General features: G+C 46.8%; 1 protein-coding gene across 1 annotated transcript in view; it reads left to right on the forward strand.

Moving 5' to 3' along the window:
- Nucleotides 1-1,099: 1,099 nt before the first annotated feature.
- Nucleotides 1,100-27,110, forward strand: part of prkdc (protein kinase, DNA-activated, catalytic subunit) — a 42,630-nt gene continuing 16,619 nt past the window's right edge. The window contains exons 1-53 of the mRNA XM_030348733.1: nt 1,100-1,380; nt 2,199-2,275; nt 2,363-2,467; nt 2,751-2,825; nt 3,146-3,254; nt 3,394-3,506; nt 4,089-4,188; nt 4,420-4,475; nt 4,608-4,638; nt 4,898-5,055; nt 5,229-5,375; nt 5,837-6,001; nt 6,177-6,345; nt 6,550-6,599; nt 6,786-6,893; nt 7,146-7,295; nt 7,757-7,869; nt 8,321-8,480; nt 9,493-9,573; nt 9,688-9,807; nt 10,174-10,333; nt 10,787-10,896; nt 11,075-11,162; nt 11,361-11,524; nt 12,128-12,280; nt 12,971-13,078; nt 13,381-13,607; nt 14,146-14,240; nt 14,514-14,616; nt 14,917-15,050; nt 15,644-15,874; nt 16,312-16,538; nt 16,823-17,031; nt 17,308-17,440; nt 17,735-17,893; nt 18,413-18,619; nt 19,266-19,454; nt 19,731-19,835; nt 20,389-20,556; nt 21,079-21,206; nt 21,706-21,913; nt 22,446-22,624; nt 22,940-23,108; nt 23,327-23,392; nt 23,527-23,590; nt 23,952-24,100; nt 24,427-24,576; nt 25,007-25,126; nt 25,233-25,376; nt 25,473-25,624; nt 25,997-26,128; nt 26,540-26,651; nt 26,966-27,090. Coding sequence (XP_030204593.1) covers nt 1,218-1,380; nt 2,199-2,275; nt 2,363-2,467; nt 2,751-2,825; nt 3,146-3,254; nt 3,394-3,506; nt 4,089-4,188; nt 4,420-4,475; nt 4,608-4,638; nt 4,898-5,055; nt 5,229-5,375; nt 5,837-6,001; nt 6,177-6,345; nt 6,550-6,599; nt 6,786-6,893; nt 7,146-7,295; nt 7,757-7,869; nt 8,321-8,480; nt 9,493-9,573; nt 9,688-9,807; nt 10,174-10,333; nt 10,787-10,896; nt 11,075-11,162; nt 11,361-11,524; nt 12,128-12,280; nt 12,971-13,078; nt 13,381-13,607; nt 14,146-14,240; nt 14,514-14,616; nt 14,917-15,050; nt 15,644-15,874; nt 16,312-16,538; nt 16,823-17,031; nt 17,308-17,440; nt 17,735-17,893; nt 18,413-18,619; nt 19,266-19,454; nt 19,731-19,835; nt 20,389-20,556; nt 21,079-21,206; nt 21,706-21,913; nt 22,446-22,624; nt 22,940-23,108; nt 23,327-23,392; nt 23,527-23,590; nt 23,952-24,100; nt 24,427-24,576; nt 25,007-25,126; nt 25,233-25,376; nt 25,473-25,624; nt 25,997-26,128; nt 26,540-26,651; nt 26,966-27,090 — 7,118 coding nt within the window. The 5' untranslated portion in view covers nt 1,100-1,217. The remainder of the gene's footprint in view (nt 1,381-2,198; nt 2,276-2,362; nt 2,468-2,750; nt 2,826-3,145; nt 3,255-3,393; nt 3,507-4,088; nt 4,189-4,419; nt 4,476-4,607; nt 4,639-4,897; nt 5,056-5,228; nt 5,376-5,836; nt 6,002-6,176; nt 6,346-6,549; nt 6,600-6,785; nt 6,894-7,145; nt 7,296-7,756; nt 7,870-8,320; nt 8,481-9,492; nt 9,574-9,687; nt 9,808-10,173; nt 10,334-10,786; nt 10,897-11,074; nt 11,163-11,360; nt 11,525-12,127; nt 12,281-12,970; nt 13,079-13,380; nt 13,608-14,145; nt 14,241-14,513; nt 14,617-14,916; nt 15,051-15,643; nt 15,875-16,311; nt 16,539-16,822; nt 17,032-17,307; nt 17,441-17,734; nt 17,894-18,412; nt 18,620-19,265; nt 19,455-19,730; nt 19,836-20,388; nt 20,557-21,078; nt 21,207-21,705; nt 21,914-22,445; nt 22,625-22,939; nt 23,109-23,326; nt 23,393-23,526; nt 23,591-23,951; nt 24,101-24,426; nt 24,577-25,006; nt 25,127-25,232; nt 25,377-25,472; nt 25,625-25,996; nt 26,129-26,539; nt 26,652-26,965; nt 27,091-27,110) is intronic.

Below are 27,110 nucleotides of genomic sequence, written 5' to 3' on the forward strand. Positions count from 1 at the left end.
TCATGAAAATAGCCATTATCCTGGTGTCTTCCCTTGAGTGGGACCATGTCCAAGGAAGTTTACTTGATAGGTGTTTCTTTGGCTGTCTCACTAAGTTTTATATCCATTAATTGGAACCATTCAAAGAGCCATATTTTTTTTTACCAAATCGTAAAGTATTTGTCCAGGTCGGGCCAGGTATAAAATGTAGGAAACTCCACAGCACTGAAACTTATGCCGTGTTTAAATTGGTCTACTTGTGCCCTATATAGTGCACTATTGGAGTTATACCTACTTGCATACCCATAATGCACCTTAAAATAATTGTACAATTGTTTGGAATCATCCAATCAGGGCCGGCGCTACTAGGCATAGGCGACCTAGGCGATTGCCTAGGGTGGCAAATGTTTTTTCTTAATTAATTTAATTGAACAAGCGAATGAAACATGTCTACTAAACATCTTCCCAAACGGAACTGACAACGGCGACGACGACTAACAGTAGGTGCGGATTGAAACCCAGCAGCAGCTTCAAGAACAGCCAGCACAATATAGGCCTCAGGAACAGCAGCAAACCCAAAAACAGAAGCGACAGCATCCCCAAGTGCAGCAGCATCAGCAGCATCAGCAGCAACAAAGGCAAGAGCCCCGCCATCCACCCAAGATGCAGTCGCCCAGCAACCTCAAACGCAGCATACAGAGCTGCTTTTGAACCTGCTGGAGCACATAGCTATGTGCCTTGAGAAACCTAGCTACCTGCCCCAGCAGGAGCCCTGAAGCTATGTGCCCCAGCAACAGCCTCAACAGCAGGGGCCCACCAGCTACATTCAACAGCAGGGGCAGCAGCCTAACAACACAGAAGTTGTAGGTCACGTTGATTAAACTGAAAACTTGAATCCTGCAAGTGTTGAAAGAGGTCAATGACAATGCCGTTTTTAAGATGACAACTTTTAACACTTCCGGTTGATCACCTGACATAGTTGCATGCCTAAAGAAAAATAAATGGACTCTTGTAAATTGTGGGACACGAATAATGCAAAGAAACCCGGGCGTCGAAGAGCATGCTGGGAAAGACTTGTGCAGCGGCTTCTGATTGGTTGATAAAACTTCCGCACACCAAAACACAACAGACGAAAAGCATTGACTCAGGATGCAGCTGGATGCAGCGGAGGAGTTATACTTGACATGTGTGCTAGCTATGCTTATGGTGGTTTAAGCAAGTATATTTGAGCTGCAGTCATGTCTTCTAATACCAACGCTTCTGGTGGGATTCATGGAATACTTGTTAAACTACACGAATCACTTACTGACGAAGACTTAAGGTCTGCAGCTTTCAAATGCCAGGACATTATAGGTGATCTTGGACAGGAGTGTTTGCTATCACAAACTGATAATGAACTTGGTAAGTCTAACTATGCTACGGGTGCTCCACTTTCAATCGCCATTTTATTTGTTTGTTGGTTTATGGTAAGGTGTAGCCAACGTTCAATTTGCGAATTACCCCTTGTTTATAATGTTGCTCAGCAAGTGCAAGTGGTAAAGTTCCGTAACGTATATATTGAAATGAATATTTTAGTGTGATGAGCGACTCGTTAAAAGCTCTGCAAAATATATTAATACAATTTTTAATTCTGTAAAATTAAATTACTCAAGTAGAAACCAATACAAAGTACAGCACCAAAATTCTATGTTGGCTAAACATATATTTATGATGGCAACTTACAGTACCTTTTTTACCAGTCGTGAAAGAATGTAGTGTCATGTTTACTTTCAGATGCAATAACTTTTTGAGATTGTAATAATAATAATAAATGACATTTATATAGCTCTTAATATGGTACTCTAGACGCTTGACATATTGCCCTATCAAAACTATGTAACAGACATATAATAAAACAGACTAGGATAAAAGAAAAAAACAGAGGGTAAACATGAAGAATAAGGTGGGAGTTAGGTGGGGGAAGGCTAGTGTATAAAGGTATGTTTTGAGTACAGATTTGAAAGAATAGTGGGTTGGAGAGACTTTAATGTGGGAGGGGACTGAATTCCAAAGGGTGGGGGCAGCATTGTAGGTACTCTTATACTAATTTTAATTTTAAAATTATACTAATTTTGTCATGAGATGGAAACACAACCAGTATTTGGTTTAATACCGTATACATCTTAATATTATAATTGTACTTTTATTATGGAATAACGATTTCCCATTCTATGTGAAAGCCCTGCAAACATCCTTGCTGTTCTCAAAGGACTGTGGACTTCTCACCTTCCTCAGAAAGTCCCTTGGAATAGATGAGGTAAATGTCTAACCAAAACCAAACAAATTAAACCAGATATAGTTTTCTGCGTTGCATTTGTTAACACAGGCATTATGTATTTTGAAGCTTCGGGAAACAAGGGTTGAGATTATAAATTTCCTGGAAAAGTTCCTGCAAAGAATGTCATCACGGAACCGGAGCTGGGAGAAGTCTTACGCCGTTGATATACGGGTATGTTGGTGACTCTGGAGAAAAATGGCAATGTATAATCTATACATCACCCACACTTGTGAAGTCACCATTTTGTTGAAAGGGACAACCCATTTGTCTTTGTGCAAATGTGTAGCACATCTAAACAATAGCAAAAGGAGAGATTTAAAGTACCATAAAGTATCTAGAGAAGCGATAAGCTGGCCAGCGATGAACTGTAGACGATTATTCTTGGATAATATCACACTAATGAAAATCTCAACATGAAGAGTTGATTTGGCTTGCTCTTACTCTTGCCCTCCAGGACATTTGCATGGTTGTGTATACAAAGGATAAAGGAGCAAAATGCAGGACTCAAACTATGGAGCTGCTCCTAAAGGTTAGTGTCTCCATCAACATCCTTCCCACCAGAATATGTAAACCGACTTAGTCAATGTTGTGAAACTGCAAGTGCTGATTAGAACGGAAGGGATTTTTTGGTTATCTATGTGAGGTCAAGCATTGTAGATTTCTTGGAAATGTTTTAATAAATGGTACCCATCCACCTCCAAAAGAAGCAGGTAATAGCCCTTGTATTAAGTCATCGTATATATGCGCACGCACGCACGCACTGTATTATTTTTATGATCTATGTCATTTGGCTTCATATTATGCACATTGTTTGCACATGGTTTATGACACATCTGTGTTACTTTTTAGGTTCTTTATCTGACCAAGTCTTCCAGTGTGGCATCTGACTTGCGAGTCTGTGAAATATTCAACAGATTCTACAGTGAGCTCTGTCAGAAATCCAAAATCCAAGATTCTGGTGAGTGTGCCCTCTTTATTTTGAATCAGACATTCTTTCTTGAAAAATATTATGTCAACAATAATCATAGCTTGAAATGAAAGGGGTAAGGTGCTGAACTGCTTGAAAACCCCTCTGCTCCCTATAACGGTTGCTGCAGTCCTTGGTAAAATCTATGAGTTGCTGGGAGCCCTCGGGGAGGTCCATCCAAGCGAGATGGTGTCCAACTCTGAGAAACTCTACAAGGCCTTTCTCGGAGAGTTGAAGGAACAGGTACGCTCTGGAGATGCCGCCAGACCAGAGCACACAAGACCTGCTGCACACCTTCAAACATTTACCTAGTGGCACTGGCACAGAGCCTGGGCCGGAAACAAAAACTGGAAAGGGGCAGAGTTACGCCTTCTTTCCTGGTCAGTTACAGAGCCTTTCAGATAGGTTTTAAATAACTTTATTTCTACAGAAGCCATTCTAAGAGGTTTTAGCTTGCCTACCCATGGGGGAAAGTATGAAGCCGACTTAGTGTGTAATGTTAGCTGATATAGTGCTTACAGATCACCTCCAACAGCAACATGGTTAGTGGAAAGGAATTTGAGCTAGTATACCATCTGATTTGTGAAACTACTGAATCACTCTCAATCTTGGGATTTATCTAGCTTAATATGCAGAAACCAAATAATATTGTGATTATTTAATTTATCCATAATTGGCCATCTTTTAGAACAAACATTATTCATTTCAGAATTAATCCTGTGTAACGAAGTAGACATTATGGGCACTAGTGTCAAGAGAGCATTTTCCCTATCCTTGTTCTTGATATATTTGTCTGCAGGATTTCTCATCCTTGTTTCATTTCAGATTACCTCTTCCACAAAAGAGCCCAAGCTGTTTGTCGTGGCAGGCTGTCTCAGAGGCATCACCGCTCTGTTGGTCAACTTCCCAAAGACCATTGAAGAAGGTGGGAGAAACTTGGTTATGTCCCATTTTACACAAATCAATATCCCTCCTCATCGATGTTCATGTAATGTACTAATACCCTGGAAGTAAAGAATCTCAGTCAGCCTTGTTTTTATTATCAGCCTGTGAACGTGTCGTGATGCTGTTTGATGGCCTGCGTTGATGGAATATATAAAATTGACAAAATCATCATCTTTTCATTTAACCTATTTGTCTTTGATGTTACACTCAGACCCAGTCACATCCAGAGACATTTTCCAGTATGCCTTGAAAACAATCAGCCCACAGGTGAGAAGTCTTTTTTTTAAATGACATCTTGGGATTAGATGGTGGATAATATCTCAACTCAACAACAAGTAGTATAGTACAACAAGGTCTTACCTCCAGAACATTGTTTAATATCTAATTTGTTACGCCTAGATGGAGATGAGTCGCTACGCTGTCACCTTTGGTAAGCTCTGCCTCTAGGTTTCTTCTGGCTTGAATGTCCCAAACACCATTGTAAGAAAGGTGAGGACGTATGCTTGTCGCATGTTGCACTCTCTAGGACGCTCTCCTTTGGCCGGGTCGAGCTACTGCAGTGTTGTCACCGTCTTCTAGCCCCCTCCTCCTCTCTCTCCCCAGACAGAGGTTAACCAAACGCCCTCTTTTAACTCTCTGTCTGTCTGTCTCTCTCTGTCTCTCGCTGTCTGTGTGTGTCTCTCTGACAGCTGGCCTGAAGTTGTTGGGGAAGCACGCGGCCCAGTTTGGCAGCTGTTTGATGGACCACTACAAGGCCCTGTTTGATGTCATGTCCAAACTCTGTGGCCACATCAACGGGGAGATGAAAAAGACGAGCTACTACGCACTCGAGGCCTTTCTTAAACAGGTGACCGATTTTAAGGATGAAGCTGTCTCTCTCTCTCTCATTGGCCCCCGCTCTCTCCTGTCTTAACTGTTGAACTATTGATAAAACTGAATGCTAGGTTATCTACCCCAGTGCATTATATGGTTTCACAACTGTGCTGTTGTTGTTGTTGTTGTTGTTGTTTTGGTTCTCAGGTTGCCTTCCTGGTTGCGGAGAATATCGAGGAGCACAAAAGCACGTTGAAATTCTTCATGCAAAAGTTCTGCTCCATAATTAAGACGATGGACTCCACCCACAGAGAGCTCTCCATCGCCATACGTGGATATGGGTTCTTTGCAGCTGTATGATTATCTTATTTATTAAATTATTATTAATACAACAAAATGATTCCCGTTTCAAATATAATACACACAAACAATTCAGTACATGGTTGCCTGTCAATCTGCTACAGACCGCTTTGCCTAAAGAAAGGGGGTTTGGAAAATTCTGGCATGAAAACAGAGTAAAGCAAGTACAAGATTGTAGTTTTTCTAATAGAAAATAAAAACAAATATTTTTTTTTAAATTGAGAATCGATTGGTAAACATGAATCCAAAACAAATCGATTTTTCTTCTCCCACCACCTGAATTTAAGGCAAGTTTTTTTTGTTATTTATCAGTTGTCAATGTAGGAAAACAGTCTAAAGTCCTAGACAACATGGATGAAAGGTCGGTTTGCACATCCATTGTTTGCAAATCGCCTTTTGGGTGAATAGGGTGAAAATGGCACTAGCAATTCAAGCAATTTCCTCTCCCTCCGTAGCCGTGCAAAAAGGTGTGTCCCCAAGACGTGGACCTGATGTACACAGAGCTGATCCAGCGCTGCAAACAGATGTACCTGACCGAGTCTGACGGGGAGGAGGAGAGCTTCTACCAGCTGCCCAGCTTCCTGGACTCCATCGCCTGCGTGCTCATCCACCTGGACAAGGTAACGCTTAGGCCCTCAGAACACTATGCTGCACCTCTGGGTTAGTGAGGAGATGTACCAACAATGATGGAATCTTTGTTCTGACTATGCTCTGGGTCTGGTTAATGGAACGTCCTTTGTTATGGATGTGTATATGGCTGTATATGATAATGAAGGTAGTTGTTGATGGCTTCAGATCCCCGAGGTGTACACGCCACTGCTAGAGCGCCTCCTGGTGGTGCAGATCGACAGCTACCCCCAGTACAGCGAGCGGATGCAGAGCGCCTGTGGCCGCGCCATCCTCAAGGTGCTGGTTGCCATGGCTTCCAAAGGGCCTGTACTGTGGAGTTTTATCAGTTCAGTCGGTGAGTTGAAGTTCTAGATATATATTGGTTTGATTAAAAGGATCTAGATATGCAGTACTTCATGCTAGTAACGATGACGTACTTGAAATTTGTTCAATTCATTGTGTGGGTCACAGAAACATGTTGAATACCCAGAATGGTTGTGCTTCTCTACTGTGCGGCCTGACGACATGACTAAAAACCAGATACTCTGATGTGTTTCAGTGCATCAGGGCTTGATCCGTGTCTGCTCCAAACCCATCGTGCTTACAGAGGTCAGATCATTTATCTTCAAGTTCATTTATCAGACACCAATATCAATGTTTATTTATCCTATGCACACCTTAACCAAACTTGATTGACAACGATCTCGGAAGCGCTGCTCTTACAGCATTTGTATTGTAAACGGGGAAAGGCGGACTGTGGTGCACAATCCAGTCAACGTCCCTCTTCCCTCTCAGGACAAGAACCCGGGGACTGACCAGATGCGCACAGGCAAGTGGAAAGTCCCCTCCAGCCTGGACTACCTGGACCTGTATAGGAGCCTGCTGGACTGTGACCGTCTAAAGGTAATCTCTCTGCATGCTCACTGAGTGGTGCTTGGCGGATGGGTTTATCCGGGCTTCAATGATTATTTTATTTCCCATACCAATGGCTGGCAGTTAATCTGTAACACCCCTTCTGCGGAAGGGGTGCTTACATGGAGGTTGGAGAGACGAGATGATTTTGACCTGTATGCATGCAGGTCATAATCAATGTTTTTGTTTAAACGAATCCCAACGAGTCAACGAGTCATTGCAAACCGAGTGCTCTTCTCCCAGGACTCAGGATTCCTGGACGGAGCGTTTGAATGCCAGAACAGTGCTCTGATCTCCCTGAGCCGTCTGCTGTATGACGAGGTCATCAAGTCTATTCTGCGCATAGTGGAGAAGCTGGACCTGTCTGTCCAGAAAGTCACCACAGGAGAGGAGGTTAGCCCCCAATGGCGATATATATCTGTCCACGTTTTAAATGCAACCATCACTCCCGGAATGGGAAATCCCATGGCGAGAGAGTATCAGAATCGACTTTCCTTTTGTATCGTGCGTTTTCGATAATGGATTTGTTCGGGCACATTAGATTCAAAATTAGTATAATTATATGCAAGATGACCAACGTCATCATTATGCTATCGGCAGTATTACATTACCTTTTGATGCAAAAAGCTTTGTATCTCAAAACATGCAATTTTATATTTAGTCATAGTTACTAGTTATTAAATTATTTTTTGTTTGATCATACTCCAATGAATTTTATTTTGGTCAAACTAGACTAGCAGGCCCTTTCAGAAGAAAAAAACAGTGGGCGCCTCAATAGCTAACGCCGTATGGTTCCATACCAGGGTGTTGAGTTGGTTGTATATATCTATGTTGCCGTTCCCTCCATCCCTCAGGGCCCGGACGACGTCAACACCGTGGTGCTGGAGTCCTCCGACCCCACCGCCCATCTCATGCCGAACAAGGTCAAGGACTTCACCGCCTTCATCAACCTGGTGGACTTCTGCAGGTGACTCCATCCAACACTTAATCCCAACCTTATCGTTCAACCAGCGCTCGATTGTATGAATGACAGCAGTTCCTATCCTCACGTAACAAGCAATGGTGTTTATCAATAAGCTTGTCTGCATGCATGCATTCTGCAATGGATATGTTGTCCCACCCCAATAAAAACGGCAAGAAATGTTGGAGATTAGTACGCTATTAAGTATGGTATTTCAAACCTGCATAGCACACTTGAGTTTAAATTGAGCATCTTTATCACCGTCCAGTCGGCTGAATACAAAACGTTGCGCCATCATAACACATTTTGGTGAACACATGTTGAAGACTGTGTGTGTGTGTGTGTGTGTGTGTGTGTGTGTGTGTGTGTGTGTGTGTGTGTGTGTGTGTGTGTGTGTGTGTGTGTGTGTGTGTGTGTGTGTGTGTGTGTGTGTGTGTGTGTGTGTGCTAATTGTCAGTGCGCTGCTGCTGAGCACCCATGCAGAGTACTTTGAGCCCTGGGTGTACCCGCTGAGCCACCAGCTCATCCTCCACTCCATCAGAAACCCCCTGGTCAGCGGCTTCTACAGGCTGCTGGCCGTCTCCATGAAGATGTCCCAGAGGATCCAGTATTACCAGGTATCTGTTCCCCCCCCTCTGCTACTGTGGTGTGGCTCTACCTCAGGGGCCCCTCAGCTCTGGTGCGTTGACGAGAGATCAGTGTGCTTGGTCACTTTGTGATTTAGGTTACAAATTGAATTTTTAGCGTTTATGGTTTTCTTTCTTATTGATTGATTATTTTTTCCGTAATGCACGTTATTGCGACATTTAACTACATAGTTCACAAATAATACTATCGAGGGGCCCGATTTTTGTTTACCTGAAATATATGCATAATAATATGCGAATAACCTAATACAGGGGTCTCAAACTCGTGGCCCAGGGGCCAATTGAGGCCCGCGGGATGATATTTTGTGGCCCCCTACTTGACATGAAAGTTTAGTGTTAGTGCGGCCCGCGCGTTGTTGTCAAACGCACCTTTTGGCTGAGTAGCTTACCACTCTTTTTTATCGCTTGTGATAGGGTGACCAGATATCCCGTTTTTGCCGGGACAGTCCCAATTTTGAGTTGCGTGTCCTGAGTCCCGACAAAAGCCAAAGGACGCTAAAATGTCCCGGTTTGCACCAACCTCTATGAAATGTCCCGTGTTGTCAGCGATACCATAGCCAACGTGATCTAATGATAGCCCGATCATTAACTTAGATTGGGTCAGTTGTGCTCCTTTTTTCTGTTGTATAATTGATGCGACCCAGCCTGACCCAGACACTACCTCCAGCGGCCCCCAGTTAGGTTGAGTTTGAGACCCCTGACCTAATACATGTAATAATGACTTTTTTTGTAATTATTTTACATAATCATGCCCTAGCTTTAAGGTGGTGGGCCTTGAATGTCTGGTGGGTATCATAGTATGCCTTAGGCCATAAAAGCTGTGAACCACTGTTCGGATAATGAGAACAGTATCATCATCATCGTATCGAATATTGTTCTATACTTGCTCTAGGATCGCCTAAAATCGCAGCACAAAAACGTAGTTGGTAACTAGTTACTAGCAGTGGGATACTCAAATATGACCTCTACTCTTCTCTTCTAGGGAGTCGGCACCTCAACAGCGTCATCCGTGGAGCCGGTGAAGACCAACTGCTTTGCCCTGCTTGCAAAGTTCGGCAAAGAGGTCGGCTCTTCTCTCTCCCCCCCCCCCCCCCCTTGAGGAGTCCTCAAAGCGGCGTGAGCTGTGTGTAGAGGGAAGCAGAGCGGTCTCACCTTAGTGCTCGTGTCCTCCCTGCAGGTGTGTCTCCGAATGAAGCAGTACAAGGATGAGCTGCTGGCGTCCTGCCTGACCTTCGCCCTCTCCCTGCACCACAGCATGGTGGCTCTGGACATCAAGGCCTACTGCCCAGCACTGGAGGTGGGCATCTCTGTACAGCTCGCTGCCCCTGGAGACCGCTAGGGTCAGGGGGCACTTGTTGCCTGAGTAGCCATGAGGTTTGTAGAGCACTTGCATGCAGAGTGAATGCTAGTGGCCATGCGGAGAGAACCCAGGTAAGAAGTTAAGGAGCCAAGATTAAATAAATAAGTGTCGGAAATTGTACCCTTTTTTTTTTTTTTTTTTTTTCACAATACCTTCCTTTTGAGGTTTGTTAATATAATTTAGGATTGCTATCAAATATATTGGGATGTTTGCATAGTTTCATTCCATTTGCACTTTGATTTTGATTATTCACAGTGAATAATGATATCAATTGTGTGTCTGTGTCTGTGTGTGTGTCCCCAGGCGGCCCTGAAGCTGGGCCTGAGCCACGTGCCCCTGGCCAACGCGGCGCTGGACGCTCTGGAGGCCTGGTCCTCCTTCATCCCCATGGAGGTCATGCAGCCCTGCTACCAGAACACACTGCCCCTGCTGGACGGATACCTCAAGTCCAACTCCACCAATGGTTCACTCTTCATACGCTTCAGCACCATTACCCTGGATATGAAGATAGAACTATTTTGACTTTGATCAGGCTAAATTAGCCTAATCTAGTCCAGATTTATATGCAAGCACGTAAAGCAGTTAACGATACGATCGGATTAGATGTTAATTTAATCCGCTATCTGGCTTTCATTTCCTTACTTTGATTAAATACAAAATTGGTTGTTCGGTGATTGGTTGGGTACTTGTATGTCTAGAACATACCGCAATCCACTGCACCCACTAAACTAAACCCAATGTTCATAAAGAGATGGTATTATATTTGCCCCTTTCTCTCAATTGTCAGGATTTTCATTAGTTGGAGCGTGAAATATTTAGGGTTTGGATGCCAGAAATTGTGATTAGCCACTAGACTCTAAGCTGCATTTGAGTTGAGTCATTATTAGATGTTGTGTTGTTTGTGTGTTGGTTTCAGAGAAGGACGACAGCGGCTGGGAGATGACATCATCGGTGTCGTCTAAAAGTGAGAAGGGATACGGCCGAGTGATGAGGAGGCTGCTGAAGCAGTCCAAACACCTAGTCATGGTAGTGGCATGCCAAGGGTTAACTTATTACTCACCAGTACTTCTGTATTAATGACCCAGGAAGTCTTCAATGGTTGGGATAAATAGGGTCATGCAACATAAAACCTTCAATAGTTCAAGGTGGACAAAGTAAAAAAATGCCATGATTTATTTTTGTTGCATCTTCAATGATTTCACAGGAAGATGCTCCCGTTGTCATGGTGAAGCTCAGGGTCGTGCGGTTGCTAGGGCACCTGGGAGGACAGATGAACAGGAATCTGGTGACAGGTAAGGAGCTGCTGTTGTGGAATTAAACGTCCACTTAAAGCTAGCAGAAAGCACATTCTCAACAGCGGGTGTCTCAACCAAGCTGTACCGTCTGAGTTAAGCTCTCCACGTGAGACGTCCACTGGTGACATGAGAAGCAGGACCCCAGTCCTCCCAAAACTCTGATAACGCTGGCTCTCCCTTAACCCTGTCATGCAGTGGTGTCGACGGAGGAGACGATGAAGAAGTTTGTTGCCTGGGATACGGAGAAGAGGCTGAGCTTCGCCGTGCCCTTCTCGGACATGAAGCCAGTCATCTACCTGGACCCCTTCCTGCCCCGCATCAGTGAACTGGCGCTGTCCACCAGCGACAGACAAACCAAAGTACGTGACCTGGCCACCACGTGGATTAAATACATTGAGCCTCAGAAGGGGGAACCTGGCCCAAAGGAAGACCGAAATGATTGCAACTGGGGAATTCTTATTATTTGCTTCAAGGTGTAATGGCCTGAGCTCTTTTATTACACCGCAGGTGTTGTGAGTTTTAAAGCTGCGGTAGTCTAGATACGATTTGAGAAGTCCAAAGAGAAGAGATTAAAATAAGAGAGCCTGATTTTGAAAATGAACCCCGAACAATCCACCCTCCCACTCTGCTCCCTCCCTGCTCGTTTCATTGTCACTGAAAAGTGCTGCATGCACGCCCCTGTGGGGGAGCCGTGATAATGCTGTGTGAGTGCATTGCGATAAGAAGGTGAACCAATCAGGATAGGGAGGCTCTGATTGGAGAGAATAAGAACTCAGAATCTCCTCAATGTAAAAAGTGTAAATTACAGTCGACCACAATAATGTGCCTCGCAGAGAATTCCTCTCACTTAGAGGAGCTGGAAGTGGTCCACCCAGTGGTACACAGGAAGAGGTTTTGTAAAGCAGGCGTCCCCTGTTGCCGGCCCGTGACCCCGTGACCCCGGGGCTCTGTGCCCCTTGCAGGTGGCCGCGGGGGAGCTGCTCCACAGCCTGGTGGTCTACATGGTCGGGAAGAGCGCCCAGATGGTGGACCATCCCAGCAGCCTGCCGCCCATGTACAACCTCCACAAGAAGCTGTTCCCCGTGCTGCTGCGGCTGGCCTGCGACGTGGACCAGGTCTGTGGCGTGTCCCTGGACCGAGACCAAGTAGAAATATATGGACGATTAGTGTGGTTGGCTGTTGGTTCTCTATGTGAACTGCTGGCAATATGAAGTGGATCCACCTTCTTCATGTCTTTGTTCCTCTGCGGTTCCTTGTCAACTGGTACGACAAACGTCTAGGATTAAGATAGTAGATTTACAATACATAAGAGCTCTACATGACTTAAGATACTAGATGTACAGTACTTAAGAGCTTTGGATGGAACAAGATACTAGATGTACAATACTTTAGAGCTCTAGATAGAGTAAGATTCTAGATAGATTCAACTACTAGATGTACAGTTCTTAAGAGCTTTGGATGGAACAAGATACTTGATGAACAGTACTTAAGAGCTCTAGATGGAATAAGATATGTGATGTACTATACTTTAGAGCTCTAAATGGATGAATATACTGTATAGTACTTTGGAGAGCTGGATGGTGTTATTGGATAAACGATTTATGTAGTTTAATATATTATTTACACTAGTTAGGATAAAGTTGCATGTTTAGCTATGACAGGTGTGATGTGTGTGATGTGTGTGTGTGTGTGTGTGTGTGTGTGTGTGTGTGTGTGTGTGTGTGTGTGTGTGTGTGTGTGTGTGTGTGTGTGTGTGTGTGTGTGTGTGTGTGTGTGTGTGTGTGTGTGTGTGTTCTGGTTGCCAGGTAACGAGGCAGCTGTTTGAGCCCCTGGTGATGCAGCTGATTCACTGGTTCACCAACAACAAGAAGTTTGAGAGCCAGGACACCGTTGCGGTTCTAGAGGCCATTCTGGTAACGGGACGCCTCCATCTCAATGCACCCATGATACGTCATAAACGTACACGTAGGGTCGGATCAGAACTTTACGTGTTATTCTTTTTATAAAATCATTCAAAGAAGTTAACCACTGGTAAATTGCATAATTACATTGTGTTCTTATCTTTAAAACATATTTGTAGCTTGATACTTTCAAAATGATGTATTGTAAATACTATATATTTGACAGAAGTATTCCTTGGGAGATAGTTCCGCCGTTGCTGTTTGAGCGTCTCTAGGTGACCTTTGACGCTGACCTTTGACCCCCGACCCTGCAGGATGGCCTGGTCGACCCCCTGGACAGCACGCTGCGGGACTTCTGCGGCCGCTGTGTGCAGGAGTTTGTCAAGTGGTCCGTGAAGCAGACCACGCCCGCGCAGCAGGAGAGGAGCCCTGCCAACATCAAGTCTCTGTTCAAGCGCATCTACAGCCTGGCCCTGCACCCCAACAGCTTCAAGAGGCTGGGGGCGGCCATGGCCTTCAACAGCATCTACAGACAGTTCAGGTCAGGGCACCTGAACCCTCTACCTCACGCTTTGGCACCTCAAGTTTAGCCGGGAGAAGCTTATTGGCCTCGCCAAACATACGTTCGGCGAGGCCAATAACCTTGTCCCGGCCATACTTGGGGTGCCAAAGCGTCTGCTTAGCTCAGGATGTAGAGCAGTTGTCATGTAACCGAAAGGTTGCTAGTTCGATCCCCAGCTCCTCTTAGCTGAGTGTTGATGTGTCCCTGAGCAAGACACTTAACCCTATCTGCTCCTGACGAGCTGGCTGTCGCCTTGCCTGGATGACTCTGCCGTCGGTGTGTCAATGTGTGTATTAACCGATGTAAGTCGCTTTGGATAAAAGCGTCTGCTAAATGCCCTAATTGTAATTGGGACCGCTAAGCCCGTTCACCTTCAGTCTAGAGAGGGCATGCTTTGTTTAATTAGTTGTCTACCAGTAATCTTCGATCCATCAGTCCTCGGAAAATGAAAGGGCGGAGTTGCGCCTTGTTTCCTATTTGATGACGACAATCAAGTAAGTAATCTCTGTCTATTCAGGGAGGAGAATGCCTTGGTGGATCAGTTTGTCTTCGAGGTTCTGGTAGTGTTTGTGGAAAGCCTGGCCCTGGCCCATTCAGACGACAGATCCGTTGGTAATATATCTCTCACTTTTTTATTTGAATATCATTGTAACCAAAAATAGAAAGAAACATATGAAAAGATGAAACATGTTTGCAACTTAATTGGTTGGTTTTCCATAAATAAGGACAAATAACTATTAAATGCATACCAAAAGTATAAACATTATTGTTCATAATTGATGATAGCATATGTACTTGAGAGCTAAGCAGTGTTACGGAGGGCTCTGTGTGGAAGCGTGTGCAGCGGAATGCATCGTCGAGGTTGACCTAGCGCCTGGTCCTCAGGTACGCTGCAGCAGTGCATCGGTGCCATCGACCACCTGAAGAGGATCTTCCAGTACAAAGCTGCCGCTCTCAACCAACACAGCGCCAAGAGACGCACCCCAAGGTGGGTCCCCAACACCTGCCTACAGCTCGGGGGGTCCAGGTGGACCCACAAGGCACTTGGAACCGCCGGGCCACCTGTGGCTCGGTTTATGTGCTGGAAGTATTCCCAAATGTGTAATGTGACATAACCATGACATATCACCGAGGTTTCGATCCACTACAAGCACCAGAAAATGTTAACAAGCATCTCAATATACTGTACATGGAACATCTTTTTCTGAGGCTTGATGTTCGCCTCAATAACCCATTCCAACATGATGAAATTATTGACGGATTTCCCTTCTCGCCTGATTCTATGTAGGGGCTTCCCAGCAGACGGGAAGGTGTGCCTGTCTGATGTGGTGCGCTGGCTGCTGGAGCAGTGTGGCCGACCGCAGACCGAGTGCCGCCACAAGTGCATGGAGCTCTTCTATTCGCTGGTCCCCTTGCTTCCAGGTGAGCTGCCCTGTGCCCCAGCTCAGTGCGCCTCAGCCGTATGGAGCTACTTTGTGTGGAGTTCAGAGCTAACAAGTTCATGGCGTTCCACAAATTGTTGTTAACGGACATTAATCTACTTATAACTTTATCTGTGCCTGTTTTACACATGTGACGCATGTGCAACCACGTCCATCCATGTGTTTTAAGCCACATTAAATTATTTTTGCTGCAAATTTGAATGTCATAAAGGGCCCCGATTTTACCACCAGGTGTGAGTGTGATCGGCCATTACAAGTCGTTTCAAAACCTTCCCTGCCCTGTGTCTCTCGACCTCACCGGTGGCAGTTTCCACCCAGATGTTTGCTGTATAGATCAGGCAGATTTTAAAACAGCTTGTAAAGGCTAATTAAGACCAACACCTGATTGTAAAACAGGGGACCACTATTCATTACCTAAACCTGTTGAAGTTGAAGTTGAAGTCTCATTCAATCCCATTCTGAGGCTTTTAAATGTTTGCAACCTAAACCCTTTAGCCTTTACAAATGCGCAGCAAAATCCCCTTTTACAAAACAAAACGAGTTTGCGTGTCTTCCCGGGGGGTCTTCCCTCAGGTAACAAGGCCCCGGCCCAGTGGCTGGAGGCTCTGCTCAAGGAGCAGGGGGTGGCGTTCCTGATCGGGCAGTTTGAGGGCGGGGGCCTGCTGAGCCAGCCCACCCTGCGGGAGCTGTCGGGCCCCTTCAGCGTGCGCACCACCCTGCAGTGGATGGACCTGCTGCTGGCCGCCCTGGACTGCTACAACACCTTCATCAGCCTGCACCTGGTCAAGCCCTACCAGGTCCTAGGTAGAGACCCTGCCCCGCCTCTGCTCTCCCGGCATCAAGAGGTTGTCGCCTGATCTGGTTGTCGCCTGACTCGGAACACTGCGTGTGTGTGTGTGTGTGTGTGTGTGTGTGTGTGTGTGTGTGTGTGTGTGTGTGTGTGTGTGTGTGTGTGTGTGTGTGTGTGTGTGTGTGTGTGTGTGTGTGTGTGTGTGTGTGTGTGTGTGTGTGGGGAGTAATAGGTCCTTTTAATGCCCCAAAAAATAATTATGCATAAACCGTTTGCATGGTTGTAAAGTATATGACATTGAATGTTATTAATTAGCTTCATGAATAAGTTGTCTTAGTGAAAGTTACAAATTCTCAAAGGCTTCCCGCTCATGTTCACATAGACTCTTCTGTAATCTGTATATAATCTGTGTCTTTGGGATTGATTTGATTTATTCTCGTTGTTCCTCAAGGTTCGGGAGAGCAGTCCAGCTTCCGGGAGGCCATCCGGTTCTTCCTGACGGAGCTGGCCACCCAGGAGCTGTCTGCGGCCGAGGGCTGCTTCGCCGTGGGCCAGAAGGGCTCCGTCTTCAGCCCGCGGGAGGTGGAGCAGTACCACTACAGCAAGGGCACCATCATCGTCCGCCTGTTGGAGTTCGCCAGCATGGTCCTCCTCAAATGTGACCAGGCCCTCTGGAAGGTGGCATCACATGTTATACGTCCAGTTGAATAACTTTTACCATGACACGCTCCCAGTTGAAACACGCAGTGATCTTCATGACACGCATGCAGTGATTATAATTGTTGTTCATCCATATTCCAATTACGTATCTGAAGAATGTTATGTGTTAGTTTCTTTGTTGGTCTTTCGTCTTTTTCTCACATATTCTCTGTCTTCCTTTTTTCTCTGACTTTGTCATTAATCCTTCCTCCTTCTGTCCTTCCCTGGTTCTGCTCCTCTCATCGTGTCCCTCTCCCTCCTAGCTCTTGGAGCAGGAGGTGTTCTCCCCTGTGTTCTTTGAGCTGACCGCGGCGGTGGTCTGCCAGCCGTCCTCGGTGGGCTTCAACATGGCCGACGTGGAGGTGATGAAGAACCTGCCGGAGGTGTGTGTGCCGCTGCTGAAGGCCCTGATGGCCTCACCGTACCGGGCCGGCCTGGAGAACAGCCTGGGGACCAAACTCACACGACAGAGGTGGATGCTCATCCTTTGTAGAGTACCATACCCAGGGAAGTCCAATACATGAAACTGCATGTATGTGTACTATATAATGAACTGGGATTCCATGCAGTTTACAATGATGAGTGATCAACTTATTTATTAGAATTAATTTAAATATGAATTCCTACTTTGCTATTTTTAGTTCCTTTTTGTTTTACTCCATTTCCGAGCCATATCATTGGTTGATGGAAAAAGTGATGTAACGTGCGTGGTCATATCATTGGTTGATGGAACAAGTGATGTGCGCAGTGTGGAGGAGCTGTGTGCGATAGACCTCTACAAGGAAGGCAGGCAGAGCAGCCACGACCACATGGAGATGATCCTGTCTGCCTGCAAGCAGATCCACAAGGCAGGCTTCCTCAGCAGCATTCTGCACAGCAAGGTATCCCAAAACCACCGTTTAATCATCATTAAGTGTTGGGGTTTGGGGTAGCATCTTGAAGTCTGTCTCTTCCACTGTGGATGACTTGGGACACATTTTTTACCTTGCAGACACATCTCCACACCGACATATCGTTCGGTCGAGCACACTTACAAACCCACTTACACCAAGAGACCGGCACATTTATCCTCCACTTCGGATGGATGCATGCAGATCTTCTTTAGCTTGCTTGCTTGGCTCATGTTACAGCGTTCATTCGTGCCTGCTTTGCTGTTCTCTCCCCTGGCACCGTAGGACGCGACGTACGCCTCGGACCTGAGCTCCAGGCTCCTCATGACGGTATACAAGGGCATCGCCCCCGGGGAGGACAGGAAGGCCCTCCCTCCCCTGGACATCAACAGCAGGAGGCTGGCAGACGGCCTGCTCCAGCTGGCCTTCTCCCTCAGCCAGCAGGTGGGTCAGGATGGGGTTGTTTCTGTCTGGACGACGCTCACAAGGCAGACGGGCGGATGTCAGGGCGGAAGGGGGTGTTTCACCTTCTTTATTTATTCTTATTAGTTCTGATCAATCTGGTTTGCTGGAAGAGAGGATAAGTTTCCTTCTGAAAGCTTCATCCAATAAAGGGAATTTGTTTTCCTTTGATATAATATATCAAAGGTAATACAACGGAAAACAAGGCTTTACTCCACCCTTTCAATTTTTCTACTCCGGCCTTGTGCGTATACTTGCAGAAGTTCTACTATATCATAGTAGGACCTTTTTGTATTTATTGTATATACCGAGATAGCTTTTGTATATGTTCACTCCTTTTTGTGTTGTCGATTATTTTATTTTTTTGGGATTATTTTGTTATTGTACTATAATCTTGAGCACGGTTATTGTAACAGCGAACTTCCCCACTGGGATCAATAAAAAAAGAAGAATCCAATCAACCCTTCTCCTCTCCTCTTTCCCATGATGCACCCTGGCCAGAGCGACTCCCTGGTGGAGCTTCTGCTCAACACCATCCGGCTCTCGGTGCCGCTGGCTGGTGGTCGAGGCGGCAACAACTTCCTCTGCTTCTCCCACGGCGAGTACTTCTACAGCCTCTTCCAGACGACGGTCAACGCAGAGCTGCTCCGGCTGCTGGACGCCACAGTGCCGGCCCTCCTGAGGGCTGCCTCATGCAACCCCAGCATGGTACGCTCCCGCAGAGTTATGAACCCACGAGATGATAAGGTCCAAGGTGATGTAGGACTCTACAGTCGTGCACCCACTGCCATGGTGGAGAGGTGTGCGTAAAGCTGCTGTAGGTACCAAACCTGTTGGAAAGAGACATTGAGACTACAAAACCAAGTAGATTTCTCCACCCTCTCTGTTGCCTTCCACCCTATGTTAGCCCACCACTGAGAAATGTTGCATTTCATACACCTGGGAATTACCGGCAAGATTCATTGAAGCAATCATGGAAAAGATATTCACAGAAATGAGGATGGTTGAGCCATTTCTCCCTGTTATTGTTCTAAAATAACAGCTCTTAAATCGTATACACGGCACCTTTGTAAGGTGTGTGTAATGTTTTGTATACAAAAGCTAAATAATTGATCTCCCCTCTCTCACCCCTTATTTTCTATTGTGCCACATACGTTGTCATCTAGTTAGGTTATTTTACTGTTTCTAATTTTTCAAATTGACTGAACAATTTAATTGCAAAGCGAATGCTGACGTCCTAAGAGTCCATTCTAACTGGCTGACGATGGTTTCGACCAGCCCTTCCGGGGCAGAGGTCCGTGTTCTGAGGCCGACGTTGAGTGGCGGTGTGCTCTGGCCGTGCTGTGTGCTCCAGGTCAGCGTCCTGCTCAACGGCGTGCTGGACCATACCTTCAGGGAGCGCTCCATCCGGAGGAGCCAGGGCAGCCGGCTGGTGGAGCAGGTACTGACCCGCTGGGACAGCCTGAGGTCCTGGTGGGCCACGGAGACCGCCACCCCGGAGAGTAAGACCGCCACGCTGCTGCTGCTGTCCAAGCTGCTGCAGGTCGGTCGCCAACTCACCCTCCCACTCACCCACTCACCCTCCCACTCACCCACTCACCCACCCATCTACCCACTCACCCACTCACTTACCCACTCACTCACTCACTCACTCACTCACTCACTCACTCACTCACTCACTCACACTCAGATATATATTTTTTGAATTATGTATAAGTGGCTGTTCCTGTGTTTTTGTTTATAACATTAGGATGATACAATCATTTTTGTGTCAATATATTTATGCTGTGTGGTCTAATATATTTTATTTGTGGATCAGATCGACTCCTCTGTGTGCACCAATATCAACCATGAGGCTTTCAAAGTGGTGTTCTCCACCTTCACCACACTGCTGGTGGACAAAACGCTGCCGCTGAATCTGAAGGTAACAAACTAATTTGCGAGGTAGAACGCCAACTGCATAATCAATAGTTTAGAATGAACCAACCATTAAATCCTCCCTTATACATTTTCTGTCTGTAAAGCTTTACTGGTTTGTGGCAAAGATGGGTCAATTCTTTCACTCAATATTACATAACCATCTACCAGAACACTGTGAACAACACACAACAAACTTTGTCAACTATAATGTAAAATTATACAGCCTAGCATCTGTTGGGTTTAGTCATTATTGAAAGACGGTTCATAATGACTACAAGAAAGACAGGCGATGTTCTGTTTCTCTTTGTTAAACGATGTTGTCTCTAATCACTCATTTACTCACTCACTCATTTACTCACTCACTCACTCACTCACTCACTCACTCACTCACTCACTCTCTCACTCACTCACTCACTCACTCACTCACTCACTCACTCACTCACTCACTCACTCACTCACTCACTCACTCACTCACTCACTCACTCACTCACTCACTCACTCACTCACTCACTCACTCACTCACTCACTCACTCACTCACTCACTCACTCACACACAGAGCCAGGCCCTGCTGGTGTTGCCCTTCTTCACCACCCTGCCCAAGGAGCCCCTGGCCGCCCTGCAGGGGGCGCTGGAGGAGCTGGTGGCCTCTCACTTCCCCATGCAGTCGGACGAGTTCCCCCGCGGATCGCCGCAGCGCAACAACTACATGGACTGTGTCCGCAAGGTGAGCCAACCGGAGGCCCTAGAGCCTACCGGAGGGCTGTAGAGCAAACCAGAGGCTGTAGAGCCAACCAGGGGGCTGTAGAGCCAACCAGGGGGCTGTAGAGCCAACCAGGGGGCTGCAGAGCCAACCAGAGACCCCATAGCCAACCAGGGGGCTGCAGAGCCAACCAGGGGGCTGCAGAGCCAACCAGGGGGCTGCAGAGCCAACCAGGGGGCTGCAGAGCCAACCAGAGGGCTGTAGAGCCAACCAGAGGGCTGTAGAGCCAACCAGGGGGCTGCAGAGCCAACCAGAGGGCTGTAGAGCCAACCAGGGGGCTGCAGAGCCAACCAGAGGGCTGTAGAGCCAACCAAACAGCAAAGAGATGCCACATCTGTTCTCTCTAAGAACAGATATTCTCACCAAGTATTCCCTTTTAATAGCTGATGGTTGCCTCTGGCATTTAAAAATGCCATTTTAGCTCTTAAATGTTATCTACACACCACTTTTGTAATACCTAAGCGTCCATGTTGTTATTGTTTTTAGCTCCTAGATGCCCTAGAGCTTTCTCAAAGCCCGCTGTTGCTGAAGCTCCTAGCTGGGGTGTTGTGTCAGGACTCCAAACACATCATGGAGGACCAGTTCCAAAACTGTTTCCAAAGCATCGCCAAGCGGTAAGCAAACCTTCCCAGGCTGTCACCATGGCCATTCGTAAGTACGTCATTAAGTTTGTTTACGCGCACATCTTGGTTTGCATAGGCTAAATATTTGAGGCATTGAGGCACCAAGAAAGGTATCCATGTCCCAATTACAGTTTTTGCATGGACCCTTCCGTATTAAAGTAAATTAAACATATTAAATTAAAAACAAACTAATTTCAGCAGAGGTTTAATACTTTAATAACGGGACTTTGTCCATCAAAATATATTTTTTTAATGACAAGGTTAAAAAAATGTACCAACAACTCGAGTAATGGCCACAACCAGTATAAGACCAGTTCATTAGTTGACTGTAAGCAAACTGATTGAATGGTCCTCATGAAGTGTCGTCACAAAGAAGGACCCGTGCTTTGTGCGTGTCCCCGTGGGTCCGCTTTGATCCGCGTGACGTTGCTGCCACCATCCGCCCCTGTCATCGAGGGCTCCACCCGACCCTAACCCCCGGTCCTCCCAGGTCCAGCCCGGAGCGGCAGCTGCAGCTGCTGTGCCTGGTGCACGGGGTGGTCCAGCGGGGAGACCTGCCCCTGCCCTCCATGCTCCAGGCCATGATGGAGCGGGTGCTGCTGCCGCTGGCCTCCCACTGCAGCCCCGGCGCCCTGGCCCTCTTCTTCCTGGAGAACGTCTCGGACGTCATGGCGCTGCTGCTCTCGCGCTTCACCAAGGTCATTGGTTGCTCCCAGAATGCGGTTGCTTTTTTGATCTACATGTAGCACCCTCGGTCTCAACTGGGATGGGTAGATGAAGTGATAGCATCGCTCTAGGTCCTCTAGGCGGAACACTTTAAAAGGACTCACGAATGGGTTTGGTGCTGGTTGAATAGTTGTAATGTCAATTGCAATGTCTTTTAGCATCAATAAACACAGAAAGTAATACTGGGTTTACAAGGGATTGTACACACAGGGATTTCTGCTAAAATTCTAATCATATGGTTAACTACAGAGCAACCCAAACGTACTGCACACAGGAATACACCAGGTTTGTCAGGGTTAGGGCACATTCAGGGCATTCAGCAGACGTTTATCCAAAGCGACATCCAATAAGTACATTTGTCAGTAGAAAGCAAAACAATATATCACTGTCAGTACAGTACACATATTCGGCTATTACATTGTCCTGTGTGTGTGTGTAGAGGGGCTTGCAGCCGTGACATGATTTCCTACTCCATCCACTCAAACTTCCTGTCCCGGGTTTCAGTCCAGTGAAGACGTGTTCGAGTCCCAGCTGCTGAGGAAGCTGGGCAGCCTGAAGCTGATGGAGCTGCTGTACTCCCGGCTCCCCAAAGAGGAGCTGTACTCCAAGGAGTCCCGCGTCAACCAGGCGTACTGCCGCTCGGACCGCACCGAGGGCAACGAGCTGTCCAAGGCCCTCATCAAGTAGGTCGAACCCGCTGTAAAACCACATGAGTCCGATTGTCGCCATCAGTGTCATGCGATTTATGATATGATATGATGATGATGTCGCCTCACACCCCACATTGTTTGTAACCATCGGATTCAGAACTAACATTCACATTAAACATAATCCTGTGATTGCACAAAGATTGTGCTTCCTTGGTTTCACTAAACCGGTCTTCACTGTTACAATGGAACCATTAAAGGGAACGTTAACCCCAGTTGAGCAGAAGAAGCTCTGCCCACGTGTAGCACGGTGAAGTGCCCTGTATCATGACTGTCCGCCCCTCCCACCAGGTTGTGTTTCGAGGCCTTCACGGAGAACATGGCCGGAGAAAGCCAGCTGCTGGAAGCCAGGAGACAGTACCACTGCGCCGCGTACAACTGCGCCATCGCCGTCATCAGCTGCAGCTTCAGCGAAGCCAAGTTCTACCAGGGCTTCCTCTTCAGCGAGAAGCCAGAGAAGGTAGTAGGCCCTGGTCTTCGGAGACCGTAAATCGTACACTGTTGATGGTTTAACGGTTAGCAATAAAGGACGTGTTTTTATTGCTGATGGATGCTGGTTAAGCAGCTGATAGACCAGACACACATTGTCATACTTTTAGGACCGTGAGACTGTAGCTGTAGAAGATGTTTACTTTCTTTTAAGATAATTATTTTATATTTGTACTGTTTTTTTTCCAGCATCAATTCATTTTGGAAAACCTTATCGATGTCCAAAGGGCTTATAATTTTCCAGTGGAGATCGAGGTATGTGGCAGCAGATATGCACTACTTTGTGTATTAATGTCCCTTCGTCACGGTTTCTCCCAAACCCCACAGCTCCCCTGTCCTTTCAATGTCACTGTATATAATAATAAACATTATTTCTTCTTTTGATATAGGTCCCGCTTGAGAGAAAGAAGAAATACATCCTCATACGTAAAGAAGTGAATGAAGAGAACGGAGGTACAGTCTTTCTGATCTGACCCGGGCATTCCCCGTTGGCAACCTAACCACCACATATATATCAATGTTAGTGTTAAAGGTGACATATTATATTACCAGGTGTGAGTGTGATTAGCCTTTACTGACATCAAAAGTGGGCGTGTCCACCTAGATGCTGGATAGATCAGTCCACCATCATACCCAGTGGACTGTAGCAAATCGTGCTGATCTATCCGTCATACATCTAGCTGGACACGCCCACTTGTGATGTCAGAAGAGGCAGCTTTACAAAACTGCTTGTGCCGGCTAATCACACTCACACCTGGTGGTATAATATGTGACCTTTAACCTTTAACCAACGGACCCGTGTCGTGCACCACAGAGGCCCCGGTGTATCTCTCCTCCCAGTCGTACATGGCCGACAGCAGTCTGAGTGAGGAGATGAGCCAGTTTGACTTCTCCACGGGGGTCCAGAGCTTCTCCCTCGGATCCCAGAACCCCGAGGGGAACCCGCGCACCGTCGCCAAAAGGGCAAGTCCTCCCTCCACGGCCTCCGCCTAGCTGCACTGCCTGAGGGTCTGCACGGCTCTTAAAGAGGAACCCTCCCACTGAAGAGTGTAACCGCTGCTGCAGCACACTCTATTGTCAACTGGGTCGTGGCAAGAATGGTTTCTGGTTCAAATGAGAGCACTTACTCGTTTGTATCAATTGGGAACCGCAATTGCGCAAGCTATGTCCGCTGCTTTTGTTAAATATTCGTTTTCGGGTATTACTCAAAAAATTAGCGGAACAAAGCTAAGCTAACTGTGAATGTATTCTTCAAGTAGAAGCACATTAACAGTTATGATTTTCACCAGCGTCCACAGGAGACTGAGGAGGCGACGGCGTCCCAGGACGTGTCGGTGGTTCTGGAGATGGACGAGCTGAATCAGCACGAGTGCATGGCCTCCATGACGGCCCTGATTGGTCACATGCAGCGGAGTGGCATCACCCCCAAAGTGGAGCAGGTCAGGGAGGCGCTCCCAGTGACACACACACACACACACACACACACACACACACACACACACACACACACACACACACACACACACACACACACAGACACACAGACACACAGACACACACACACTCAAACCCCTCACGACCACGCAGACAACCCTGCACCTCGGAGCCACCCGGGCTTCCAAACCCCCTCTGCTCCATGTCATTCCAATCCCTGGAAATATATAAGCACCATTCAAATGATAAGCCGTGGTGGTTTATCAATATTCAGAACACCGAATAAGCTGCAAGGTTTGAAATGTACATTTTTGTGAATTCGATTTCCACACATGAATCCAAAATAAAGTAGAGCACTTGTGATTGACCAAACATCGTGTTAGTATCCGTAGAGCTTCAGTGCAGATACCAGTTCTCAATGTGTTTGTGGGGCAGGGATCCACGCCCAGAGAGCTTCCTCCGTGGATGAAGTTCCTGCTGGGCAAGCTGGGGAACCCGTCCACGCCTCTGAACATCCGTCTCTTCGTGGCCAAGCTCCTTATCAACACGGAAGAGGTGGGCACCCAATCGCCGCTTGCATCTCAGCGCTCCCGTCTTCTGTGCTTAGTTTCCACATTGCTCTCGAAAGAAGTGCCTGTAAAGACGTACGGGGGTGTTGCAGGTGTTCCGACCGTATGCCGCTCACTGGCTGGGGCCGCTTCTCCAGCTGGTGGTGTCGGGCAACAACGGGGGAGAGGGCATCCACTTCATGGTGGTGGACATCGTGGTCACGGCGCTCTCCTGGATCAGCCTGGCCAGTCCCAAGGTGCGTTGTGTTGTTTTTATCCCCCAGACCCTTGAGAGTGGTGTAGGGACGCAGGGACAGGCGTCGGATCATAGACGTCCCTTCTCTGTCCCCCAGGGTAACCCCAGGGATGAGGTGCTGGCCAATCGGCTGCTGGAGTTCCTGATGAAGCACAGCTTCCACAGCAAGAGGGCGGTGTTCCGCCACAACCTGGAGATCATCCGCACCCTGGTGGAGTGCTGGAAGGACTGTCTGTGTGTGCCCTACCGGTGCGGCCCATGCACTCCCGCTCTGTACAACAACTGCATTGCAGTTTTTCATTGAAGGCTTATCTAAGTCATTGGATTCAAACTGCACTAATTAAAAATGGACATAACAGCAAAGAGGATTTCGGGGATACGACATATTGCACAGAAAATGACTCCAGCTCCTCCTAGTTTAAAAGTAAATAATCTGAACGGTTTACAAGTTCAACAGTGCACCAAACGACACATCTACGTCTTTCTCCTAAATCAACGTGGTGGAACCGTCATGTCTCGTGCTTCGTCTTTTGAATAACGGTGAACCCTTTGTGTGCTCCCTGTCCTTTTTGTCCTCCCTCTCCTTTGACTGTTCCCTCTCTTTTTGTGGTTTCCTTTTAGTGTGATCTACGAGCGGTTCAGCGGCAGCGACCCCAACAGTAAGGACAACTCCGTAGGGCTTCAGCTCCTGGCCATCGTCCTGGCAAACAGCCTGCCAGCCTACGAGGCCACCTGCGGAGTGGACTACGACAGGTGGGAGACCAGTGCATGCACAACGCAAGAAGACCCCTGGAAGTGACACGTCTTTAAAGTCTGCAGCCTTCCTAGAGATCTCGTCACATGTGTCAATGTGGTAAACATTTGATACCTGGTGTTGACTGACTTAATGGTTAGACTCAATGTCCGGATTCGTTCTCTTATCTAAGGAACATGTTGGTTTAAGGACATGATGAACCATCTTCTTCTTAATGGGATGCTAAATCAAACCATTTTTTTCAGGAGAGGAAGGTGCTTGGTTTAACGGCACACTCACTGGCGTTAATTCTCTTGGATTGTTAAATGTGAACAACGACAAATCGCGGGTCATGTTCTTGATTGATTACATGATTGTTCTGGAGCATTGCTCATGTCCTGGCTGATTGCGATGCCTTGTGTGTCTCTCAGGTACATGCAGTCCCTGGCCAACAACCTGTCCTTCACGCGCTATAAAGAAGTTTACTCTGCAGCCGCTGAGATCGTTGGCCTCATCCTGAAGAACATGGCTGAGAGAGATGAGGTAGGCAGCGTTTCTGTCACTCTTATTCTGCTTTTCGGCACCTTTTACAAGCTACCAAAAACAAAAGGATGCGGTTATAAAGTTATATTGTGCAAGTTTAAAGGTGCTGTAGGTAAAAAAAAAAAAACAAGCTATAATTTCACTTAATTAATTTGTTAAAAATGCCAGAGGCATCCGTCGGCTATTGAGTCAAATGTGCTGACAGAATATCTGCTTTGAGTTAACTGCGCCTGCCTCTCAGCCAATTTGGATTTCACACATGTAGGCCTACATTGTCTCCTGGCTTACTTAACCTGCGTGTCGTTTGCTGTCAGTCTCCACAAGTCCTTCTGAGCCTGGCGGCCGGCAAGGTGTCGGAGCTGAAGAAGAAGGACCTAGACGACAAGTTCATCATCTGCCTGAGTAAAGTGTCAAAGCACTTTCCTCCCTTTATGGACCGGTAAATAATGCATACATGTG

The sequence above is a fragment of the Gadus morhua genome, chromosome 23, assembly GCF_902167405.1.
Source record: "Gadus morhua chromosome 23, gadMor3.0, whole genome shotgun sequence".
In the NCBI taxonomy this organism is placed as follows: Eukaryota; Metazoa; Chordata; class Actinopteri; order Gadiformes; family Gadidae; genus Gadus; species Gadus morhua.